This window comes from Scomber japonicus, chromosome 21, assembly GCF_027409825.1.
Source record: "Scomber japonicus isolate fScoJap1 chromosome 21, fScoJap1.pri, whole genome shotgun sequence".
NCBI classification, from domain to species: domain Eukaryota; kingdom Metazoa; phylum Chordata; class Actinopteri; order Scombriformes; family Scombridae; genus Scomber; species Scomber japonicus.
In genome coordinates, this window is record NC_070598.1 from 12,371,283 (window position 1) to 12,382,204 (window position 10,922).

At 39.9% G+C, this 10,922-nt stretch overlaps 2 protein-coding genes across 2 annotated transcripts; one reads left to right on the forward strand and one right to left on the reverse strand.

Moving 5' to 3' along the window:
• Positions 1-363: 363 nt before the first annotated feature.
• LOC128382493 (cystatin-B-like) lies at positions 364-1,818 on the reverse strand. Its single transcript, XM_053342484.1, has 3 exons — positions 1,679-1,818; positions 1,473-1,574; positions 364-721 (listed from the first exon to the last, which is right to left on the reverse strand). Exons 1-3 carry the CDS (start codon positions 1,742-1,744, stop codon positions 593-595), a joined length of 297 nt encoding a protein of 98 aa, XP_053198459.1. The 5' UTR covers positions 1,745-1,818; the 3' UTR covers positions 364-592.
• Positions 1,819-3,662: 1,844 nt separating this feature from the next.
• Positions 3,663-5,025, forward strand: si:ch211-161h7.8 (thiosulfate:glutathione sulfurtransferase). The gene is made up of 4 exons (XM_053342589.1): positions 3,663-3,804; positions 4,270-4,392; positions 4,472-4,634; positions 4,905-5,025. Exons 1-4 carry the CDS (start codon positions 3,669-3,671, stop codon positions 4,957-4,959), a joined length of 477 nt encoding a protein of 158 aa, XP_053198564.1. The 5' UTR covers positions 3,663-3,668; the 3' UTR covers positions 4,960-5,025.
• Positions 5,026-10,922: the final 5,897 nt, after the last annotated feature.

Below are 10,922 nucleotides of genomic sequence, written 5' to 3' on the forward strand. Positions count from 1 at the left end.
TTGAATAAATGTACTGTGTAGTGTAGTTTATTTCCACCACTAGTGACACTTTTGATTAAAGCAACAAACAGGGCAAGAAAAAAGCCTAAAAAAAGTTGATAGTGTTTAAAGGTGCTTTAGTCTTTAGTTTCCCTAAACATGAAATAAAGACTGTCATGACCTGAATGTATTTTTAAGCCAGACTGAAGCAGCTTCAGAAGGGACTTTGTCATTTTAAGATCCATAAATCAATCAATCAAAAGCTTTGAGCAATGTCAACAACATCTAGTTGAAACATAATCTTATGATAGTGAAAGAATGTCTTGGACCAACCAAAAAAATCAGAAACCTCCACAGAATGAAAAACAAAAGAGTCACAGCAAATCTGATTCAATGATGAATTTATCTTGTACAAAACGGTTCCCTCTTGACATTCTCCTGTTATCATGATGTTATCATCACAGTTTGTTGTTACATGTTGGTTGTTACATATGACATTGTTTTTCTGTAAGAATCCAACATAAAAGAAGCAGAGCATTTTGATAATAATTGTTTACAATGAGACTGCAGCCTGTAGGCACTGATGGGTTACATGGCCTGGTTTGTGATCCAATCAGAAGTATTCAATAGGATCCTGGTGGCTCTTGGATTGCTGCATATTACTCAACTCCAGGCCTCCTCCGTAACATGGGAGTTTTTCATAGACACGGAGATGAACATGATCGTCTCCTCCCACATGCACCTGCAAAGAAAAAGCAAAGTAAGTGATATATTATTGAGCCAGGAAGAGTTGTACAACCCTATACCACCCTCAGGGGAACGGCTCAGTGGAGAGGTTCAGTCATACACTGCTGACCTTTTTGAGCTCCTTGAAAGAAGAGGAGCAGACACAGTGACCTCAAAGGTTACCATAATAGGTGCATGCATATAGAAATGCTGTTAATAAGTCTACTGGTGTGTCTCCCTTCTTTGTAATGTTTGGCAGGCACACCCAAATTCCTGTGAATATGTTGATGGGAGCCCGTATGTCAGCACCTACCAACCAACAGGGCAGGTGGGTTCAGGAAACACCACCAGATATTGTTCCAAGCATATGAAACTGTGACAAAGTGCTCCGAGCTCAGACAGGCCCGAGACCAATAGACCAATAGGTGCTCCCATTGCTGCCCAGAAAGGGGTGATGTATTTTCACCAATGGGCATAAGGTAAACTGACCCCCAGATGGGTATAAAGGCCATTTGCTGTTGTATTTAGTATCTCCTCTGACAGGCCATAGCAAACCTGAAAGTCAAGACGGCTCAGTGAAGACCCTCCATCACAACCACCTTAGGCCCAGACCCACCTCTGCCCCAATACAGGCCTGTTACCCCACAGGAGATTGTGTCTCATTTGCGTCCTACTCTGTCTTTGGTTGTGCCCCTAAATGCAGCCACTCTTTGGCAGAGAGAGAGAGAGGAAGAGAGAGGAAGAGATAGAGAGGCGCCTGTAATTACCTTTATAAAGTAGTTCGTCCCTTGCACCACCTGCGTCTTGTAACTCTTGGCATTGAAGACATCATAGGACTTTCCTGCTTTACTCTCAGCATGGGGCTTCATCTAATGTAAAAAGAGGCAACATCAACATCAAAACGACACACAGACCTTACTGGACAGGTTTCAGGGAGCAAAGTGAAAGTGTAGGTTTTTTTAATTTTACTTACGCTTTCACAGATCTTCTGAATTGCGTCGTCTGCAGGATTTTCCGTAGCAAGTCCTCCACACATCATTGTGACAGTTTCCAGAGGTGGAAATTAGTGAATAAGTGAAGTGAACTAACTGTGTGTGGTCTGGAAGCGCTCAAGTTTACTCAATCATTTAATGCTGTGTTTGGGAGTGTACCATCTACGTAAAACGGGGGTGTTTTATTAAATCATGTCAGAAACACAGCAACACACAAATCCTCTGAGTTGAAAATAACTACACGAACTTCATTTTTACATTTCTAGCCGTAGTCGTTCAAAGTGTAAGATACGGAGAGTTTGAAATATATTTAAACATTTCTCTCCCTTCTCAAAATAAATATGGATTAGTCTGAGGCTGGGCTTTGTGGGGTTGACAGCTGGTTTACAAAGTGTCAGAGTGAGTCACTGATGGTCCAAACAGCTTAGATTGCCTTATTTGTACTATTATAGAAGTAGTCAAGATTAACCATATCTCACCCATTTTATAAAGGGGGTGCGTTAAACAATGTTGACAACAAAAATATAAAGTATAAATCTACTATGTGAACAAATGCCAAGGTGTGAGTCTTTTTTCTGATGTCCAGTGTTCATTGTCTTTTCAGTTCAGGTTTTTTTTTTGTTAAAGATCATATCACTTGTATTAGTAGCTTTGTAAATAACCACTGCTCATCTCATCCTCCATTTTTTTGGTACAGCAGTACATATTATAGTGTAATAGAATTCCTGGTGTAACCTTGGCATTTTGTCTTGGAAGATACCACTCATCACTGCATTATAATTCAACACCGGTCATTTATTTAGACCTCTGACATTTTAAGCGTTCAATAGTTTTGTCCTCATCACAGATATCCTTCAGGTACTTTTCAGTTTTAACAAAACAATTCCACTTAAGAAAATATCCAACTCAGCTGAAATGAGCCACATAATCATTTACTTTTACTCTCATTTACTTTCTGATAAGTTTTTATTAAAAATATTTGTAATACTTCCCGGAGAATCACATTCATCTAAATGTATGCATGGGAAAATACTATAACACAGGTTATTACTCAGTTTAATGTATATATTTTTGCTAGACATTTCAACTCAATCAATATGTGTGCAAAGTTAGTCACAAAATCACTATACATAAGCTTATAATGTGGAAGAGAGCCTGTCACACGTACCTTTTGTATGGTCTGGCTCAGAGCTTCACCAATCTGCATTGCCTTTTTTTTTAATTCCCATTGCAACATTTTTTAAAAAGCCATCTTTAAATCTTATCTTTTAAACCCAGATCGTTTGCCCTAAGCCTTCATCTTTTTTACTTTTACATAGCAATTGCCTCTTTGTGACGTTCCTATTACTCACTGTCCAAGTATTTGTCATAGCAGTTATTATTACAGATTTCTATATCTAAAATCTTAATATCTATGTTGCATGTTGATTAAGGGTTGTATATTGTCTCTTCCAAACCAAACTCCTTCTGTTTTATGATGGTTAAGTTTTGCCGCACATACTGTCTTATATAGCTGAAGATGTTTGTCTACTGTATCAAGTTCACTTTGGTTATTAATTACATATTTTTTTAATTGTAAAAATGTATTTATATACGTATATCAACTGTCTTTTGTGGTACTTGTTATTTCTCTGTCCATGCACCACAACTGCAAGACAAATTCCTTGTACTTGCAAAACTACTTGACTATTAATCAATTAACCTGTTTATAATTCTGATAAGTGAATGTGGAAGAATGATGCACAAATATGGACCAGAAGACCAGAGATTTTTTAAGATTTAAAAAAAAAAAAAAAAATCTATAACTGAGAGCTATAACTTCACCAGCCTGAAGATGGCAGCAGATGCAACGTTTCTTCGGAGACCTTGGTGAAGAAGAAGAAGAAGAAGAAAGATACCTGAGAGTTCAGCTCAGTGTCAACGCGCATGACCGTCCCTGGCTGCAGGTTGCGGGACTCACCGGCCTCCACGATGCTATCTCACCTGCTGGCGCGAAGTTTCTGCCAGGTTATAATAAAAGTGAATCGCAGGTCTTACCCGACTCTCGGTTTAGCTTTTAGGGATTTTACAACCTCAAGTCCAAAATGTGGAGATGCATCCAACAGCGGTAAAATACATTTCCTATTCAGCTCTGGAAACAGGAATCACATTAAAACCTTGGACTGCTCCTGTAGGTCGTCAGATTTAGATTAGTAACGTTGGGAAAAGAAAAGAAAAACTACTCCTGTAGGGCTGTTTCTTTCTGTTGGGTATTATAATATGCTTATTGTTGTGGTGTAGCAGGTATAGTGTGTAAAGGAGATTTTAGTTGACTATGGCATTTTTGTTTCAATTGGACAACAATGGTCAGTCAGCACCTGGATTTAGGGAAAAAGGGAAAGCTCTAGTTCACCCTCACAACAGGCAGCAACAACACTTACCAGCTTTAGATGCTAAATTAGTACCAGTTATTGTTACATTAATGGATGGTGAGTTAAAACTTTCACAGCTGTCCAAACTGGCTCTGTTTTGACACAGAATTGATATTAATTTCCTGCAGAAGTGTTTGTAATCTTTTATATTTCCTCCTCAGCTTCTGTGGTCACCTACTCCCAGCTGAAGACCATGTTGGCCAATCATGACGTTCAGCTATTTGATGTACGACAGCCTGATGAATACCAGGCCGGACACATTCAAGATGCTGTTAACATCCCATGTAAGTGTGAAATCATCTACAAGTGTAAACAGAGCTTTTCTAATAGTTTTTACTGTCAAATTGTTTGTGTGATGTTTAGTGGGCAGTCTGGAGGAGTCTCTGAAGCTGTCTCCTGAGCGCTTTGAGCAGAAATTTGAAGTGAGGGCCCCCAGGAAAGGTGATGACAACTTGGTGTTTCATTGCAAAAGTGGCATCAGGGGTGCCAAAGCGCTGGACATCGCCCATCAGCTGGGATTTAGCAGGTAAATAAAGGCAGATGCACACATCAAAGGACAGTCAAAAAGAGCAAATGAGTGAAAGCAAATTAAAATTCAGACAAACTGAATTAGATTTCAATCTTGTTAACGTGTGCGTAAGTGGAGCCACACAGAGCTGTAAATGGCACATTTCATTTGTTGTTTTAAGTATTTCGCATGTTGCTTTTGTTCGTTGAATGCCAGATGACATTTGAGTAGAAAAGGAAACAACAGTGTTAAAAGACACAGCTGTTCTCTCCTGCTTCTTTTTCTCAGGGCAAGACATTATAAAGGAGGGTACAGTGAGTGGGCCGAACGAGAAGGAAAATGATGTCGGGCTGAATTCTGTGCTTCAGTACCACATTTTGATTAAAAGTACAGAATATGAATGACACAGTAGTTAATACTTCAGCGACAATCAGTTACAGTTTAAATGGACTGATTATGAATTACAATGTGAAACTGAAATTGTTATTTTATAGATAAACATCACTTTAAGCTGTTTAATTAAACCTTCTGATAAAGATTTTGAATATGCTGTGTATCTTTTTATTCTGTGTAAAGACATTCAGTCATTGATGGCAAACTGATTAATGTGATAAGTGCTTGATGCTGATTCAATTATATAAAAAATTGAACATGTCTCTACAGTTCACACCACACACTAGATTATACAATACCAGTGCCAGTGCATGAACAATAATTAAACTAATAGGCTTCAGAAATCTGTTTTACCACCATTTGTTACAAAGTCCTGCATTTTCTTACAATGCATTGCAATGCATGCAATTGTGGGAACATTAACTCACTTTATTTTGCCATGTTTCCAGTTAAACACACTGCTAATACTCAACAACCTGCTCAGATGTTTGAAATTAGATAATTGCTGTACCCCCTTGCACACCATGAGGACAAAATCTGCAAAAAATGGAAAATTAATTCAAACATTTATCTGCTGTAATATGAAGTGTCAGCAGTCCAAATTAGACAAATCAAATGGATATCTTGAGGGAATTTGGTTCTGAAAAGACTTTAACTTCAGAATGTATCCAGTTAGTTTGAGCAATTTGAATGTCCAAAGCCTCATATTAGATTTGGATAATTTTTTGAATACATTTTTGCACAAACTAGGGCTTGCACATCCATCACTGTCTTACAATGAGAGGATCTTCTAATGTCCAGTATGAATATAAGGAATGATTACAGCAAGAAAACCCTCGTTTATTGTACATATAGTCACCTGAATGAAGACAGACGTGGAAAAACTGCAGACCTGTCTTTTAAGAGACAATTATACTTTATGCCAAATGAACGGTAACTATAGAGGTATACACCATACCAATTATTGTATATTCCTGGAGTTGTTTCACCATCATCCACTGTTACTTTGAGTATACTTTCATTTAAATTGCCATTTAAAAACACACTTTACTGAAAACCTGCTTAGAATTTGCAAGTCCTTTCAGATTTGGGATACTGTCAGGATCTAAGCAGTTCAATTTCATAGCCAGTAGATGGCAGCAAACTTTCAACCAACTCTGGAAAAAGTATATTTCCATTTGGCCACCACTGTCCTTTATCATTACCATAGCAATGCCCTCTCAGGCCTGACCTTCACACTAGTATTAGTCTAGACAGGTATAGATCCTGTGAGTAACAGCTCTGTGAGCAGCTGTCAGGAGCCCAATCTGCACAAGGTCCATACATCCCTCATTGAGAATAAAAGCAGATCACCCTGCACCTCTCCATACTTTATCCTCTCATGTGAGAAAACACCCACTGTACAGTGGGTGCATGTGTGGAGAAATCAATGCTCCGTTTATTATCTCTGAAAGGAGCAGGGTGAAAGGGTTGGGATGACCCAGCTGGGTTTAAAACATCAGAGGCAATCCTTTCAGTGACCGTTGAAAAGCAGACCTGAGGTGCTTCTATTATAAAACACCTTCATGTTTGTTTGTTTTTTTGCACATTGAACTCCATATCATAAATCACAAACACAATGAGACAATAGCCATTCCTGAAAAAATGACACACTTCCAGGAGCTGCCATTCATGTTGGAGGGCCTGAGATTGATTTCCTGAATTTTGCATAATGTGCACAAATGGAGTGCATGGGAGATCAGAATTTATTGGATGTATTTTGAATGACTGGAGAAGTCACTGTGCACTGTAAAATCGTCCAGCGTCAAAATTTGGCATGTTTTATGGATACCACACCATCAATTTCGTCAGAAAGAACATCACAGTTTCAAATGTATGGCTTCCTGCCAGCAGTATGTATTAGGATTATCTTCAGCTCTGCACTGCTCAGGAGATATGTGTCAGTGTGCTGCTCTCCAGAAGAAGGATGGGTCAAATTTCCAATGAGCACCAAGGACATTTGGACAGTTTAACATTAGTTAAAAGTCAAACTGACTACATGTCATCTGCAAATGCAAAAACAAGAATCAATACAGATGAGACCCATGTGGTCTTTATTTGCATCTCAACTGAGCTTAAATGTTGTGAATCCCCACACACATACAACCACACTCTCTTTATATGTAAAAAGAGCTACATGAAAGTCTATTGTCTTTTCTGCAGCTTTTGTAATAAAATTAGATTGTTTGTATATTAGAATTGGTACATAGTGGAAAGAAAAATAACACCTGCCTATGGTACACTTCACATTGGTTTGGTGCAGAGCTCATTTGGTGTGCAGGGCTTGTTACTCTTATCTTAAAATGCCATGTAGAAGATACGAAAACAAAGCACATTGGCTGGGAATGTGAGATATAAGACACAAGCTCCTGGTACTTTTTATCTGCACTGAGGCTTTTTGCATTTTCTCTTTGCATTTCTTTTGTGAGAGGAACCCACAATAGCAGTGTGTCAGTCTATACATTTTTCCCCTCATGCATAGACCCACACTGACCCAATTACGCTCTGTGGGTCTTGGGCCCCCTCATTTAGTTGTTTTCTGAGGCCAACATTAGGCTATTTTTATGCGAATATCACTTCCAGCAAAGCACGACCCAGACTGGTTCAGGGTCATCCTGAGGAACACAGCCACGGGACAGGACTTTTTACATTTAATTTAGACCAAATATTGAAGGAAATACTCTGAAATTTTAACAGGTTTTTGGTTGTAAGTGTTGGGCACCTTGACATTATTTTGCCACTGCATCGTTAACGAGCAAAGACAGACACCTGAGGCCAGATGTATACAGAAAAACTACGCGTAGATTCATGACTAAAACTGTGTGTGCGCACAAAGCACAAAATCTGCAAACGCAATCTTCATAGAGTGTGCGTGCACACGGTTGAAGGTTTCTCGGTCACTGTAAAACTGGACGCGTGTGCACGAGCTTAATTTCCACTCCCACATTTATCCATAAATGGATAAACCCAGCCTTAATCATTCATTTTTACATCAAACTGCCACCTGGTCCACCGGCCTGTACACCTATCGGTGAAACAAATAACAGATAAATGCAGGTTCACAGATTGTGTTGCACCTGCGTGGGTTTACAACAGCCAGAGCAGCTGTAATTACGCGCGGCCATTACGCACGACTGTGGATCTCTTTATAGAGTCCATAAGATGAATTAATCACGTACACCTGTAAACTATCATCAGCAGTGATATCTTTGAAATGTGATCAATAACAAGGTGTATCACAATTAGGGACACAATAAAATTAATATTAACAGCAAAGGAAAATGTTGCCTCCAATGTAAATAAAAAGAATGATTGTTGATACGTTTATAAATGTGCCTTTGATTGGCATCTTAAAGATATATGTTAACGCCAAAAATCACACACTCAGTGCAGCTGGTTGTCATCCAAAACAACTCTTTACTTAAAGATCTAAAATCTCTCACCTTCTTCTCCATCTGATATCACCCTCAGATGGCTTTAGAAAAACATGTGTAAGCCTTGTCTGAAGAATACACATATTCTCTGTTTATAAATACCAGTTTATGTTCGGGAAATGGCATGTGAATCGTTTTGTGTGTACGCATCGTGCTTCTGGCCCCTGACGTCTCCACCACGTGTACACGCGCCTCCGGTGTGGCTGGAAATCAAAGTGTGAGCTCAATGCGTGTTACCGGCCGTCACAGAGCCACAGAGCTGGGGGAAATGAAGTAAATCTGTGTGAGTGCGCAGCCATTCATCTGTATGAGCTTCCCCTATTCGCATTCGCCTGCGCGCAATGGCACCGAGCGCTCCTCCCGCTTGCTTTGAGCTGCAGGACGCGATGACCGGACAACTTTTAACTCTGCACGGATGATGCTTTACTCCAAGGCATCTGATGAATTCTTCACTAGAAAACAGTAACAGGTATGGAAGTCTGTTTATATTGCCTACGGGGTGGGGGTGGGGGAACTTACACACTTGGGCATAATTAAACGCCTAATTGAAGTGTTTTCTTCATTTAATCCCCACTGTTCTGCTTCAGTGTTAAAGCCTGTGAAATTAGTATCTGCTGTTTCGTTTGTCAATTCTTTCAATCCAGCATGTGCTCTGATATGTGATCATATGAAAGAATCATTTTTGCGTAATGATACCTCTGTGTCCCTGGACTATATTTGGCCCCAGTCTTTCCCAAAGTGCGATTAGGAAGCCTGATAAGATGCTCTTATCACCGGGGTTAATTGGATTTTACGATTATGGACACGCGTAAATTAAGATTCCATGGTCATGATAATAATTTTCAGATAACAAATCAGCAGGGGGAAATAAAACACTTGCTGTCAGTTAGGTCCTCTTTGGCTGCATAACCCCCAGTTAATTGATCCGCAATTAATTGTGATTCTTGTGATAATGTGACCAAGTTTTCTTTCTCCTCATCACTGTACATGCTTCCTGATGGCTTTGAGCATATAGGAATTTTTGGCACAACTGAGCAGAAGATCTCTGTGTGTGTGTGTGTGTGTGTGTGTGTGTGTGTGTGTGTGTGTGTGTGTGTGTGTGTGTGTGTGTGTGTGTGTGTGTGTGTGCATTTTAGGGTCTGCTGTTACCCATTACACACACACACACACACACACACACACTTGTAGAAGGTCAAAGCATTTTCTCATTGACATTGAGAAGGCAGGATCTGGTGCAGGTTAGTGTGAGAGAGACATACAGCAAACAAAAGAGCAAAGAGGAAAAACAGTTTCTGTTCTACAAGTACAAACAGACCATTTACTGGAGCAGTGTGCTATACCTCATATCAAAAGACACTGCCCTCAGATTAAAAATTCATGTGGGTCTGTGTGTGTGTGTGTGTGTGTGTGTGTGTGTGTGTGTGTGTGTGTGTGTGTGTGTGTTTGTGTGTGAGTGGTTGTTCAAGCTCACACATCAAATGTTTTAGATCTGCTTCATAGCAACCTGTCACAACTAATTTTATGATAAACTTGCTGCTGCACTCCCAACGGGAGACTTCAAGGTGATTGGTATCAATGGCTGTAGTTTTCTATGTCTTCTTTGGACTCTCTTGTGGACAACCATTTGATACTAGAGCCATCATGGAACTGAGTGGAATTATAGACTGAGGAAATCTTTAAAAGCCTCCTGGGTATAAGCCAGGTCTAAAAATGATCCTAGTTCCTCTGTGTCTTCCTCCTTATTTACGTCACAGAGAAGAGAGGGAGCTGGATAAGATGGATCAGTTTGTTTACCATCTAGACAGAGTTGTGAGCATTATCTCAGCACTGTTATCTGGACTCAGGCCAGACAAGGAGGTTTGGCAATAAATGAGAGGAATGATGGAATGCATAGAGCAGAGTTCAGGACTAGAGCCAGCCGGACCTCTAAAGGTGGTAGCAGAAACTTACCCGTGCCTGACGAGCTAACCTCACTGACACTGCTCGAAGGCACACTGCCAGCCCCTTGTTGAAGTTACAATCTCTGCTTTCTAGTTTCTCTGTTAGTTGTGTTAAAAAAACATTTACAGGAGGGGAATACATCTGAAAGGCTGGCTGGAACAATCATAACTGTGCTGTCGATGAAGTTTGCTGTTGAAAACATGACATTCTGCTGAGTCTTTATGGTGCTGATTGTTTCTATAGGAACCACAGAGCCATATTATCTTCAGGATACATCAATATGTATTGTCATTTTTTATTCAGCAGAATAAAATCAGCAACTCTGGTGCTAGAGTACAGCAATCAGCAGTGATGTACAGCAGGGAATATTACTGCTGGGACTGTATCTCAACCGCTTAATTTATCAGCTCATCTGACTACTGTTGCTAGGAGGCAGGAGATGTTTCCCAGAAGGCCTTTGACCTTAAATGATGCTGCCACCATCATCTGTTGGCGAATA

What these genes read in the sequence shown, in the direction of transcription:
- LOC128382493 (XM_053342484.1), bottom strand. Translation starts at nt 1,744, where the DNA reads ATGATGTGTGGAGGACTTGCTACGGAAAATCCTGCAGACGACGCAATT. An exon ending in TTCAGAAGATCTGTGAAAGC is followed by an intron (nt 1,575 to 1,678) that starts GTAAGTAAAATT and finishes TTTTTACATTAG; the next exon opens with ATGAAGCCCCATGCTGAGAG. An exon ending in GGACGAACTACTTTATAAAG is followed by an intron (nt 722 to 1,472) that starts GTAATTACAGGC and finishes TTTTCTTTGCAG; the next exon opens with GTGCATGTGGGAGGAGACGA.
- si:ch211-161h7.8 (XM_053342589.1), top strand. Translation starts at nt 3,669, where the DNA reads ATGCTATCTCACCTGCTGGCGCGAAGTTTCTGCCAGGTTATAATAAAA. An exon ending in TGGAGATGCATCCAACAGCG is followed by an intron (nt 3,805 to 4,269) that starts GTAAAATACATT and finishes TTTCCTCCTCAG; the next exon opens with CTTCTGTGGTCACCTACTCC. An exon ending in AGATGCTGTTAACATCCCAT is followed by an intron (nt 4,393 to 4,471) that starts GTAAGTGTGAAA and finishes TGTGATGTTTAG; the next exon opens with TGGGCAGTCTGGAGGAGTCT.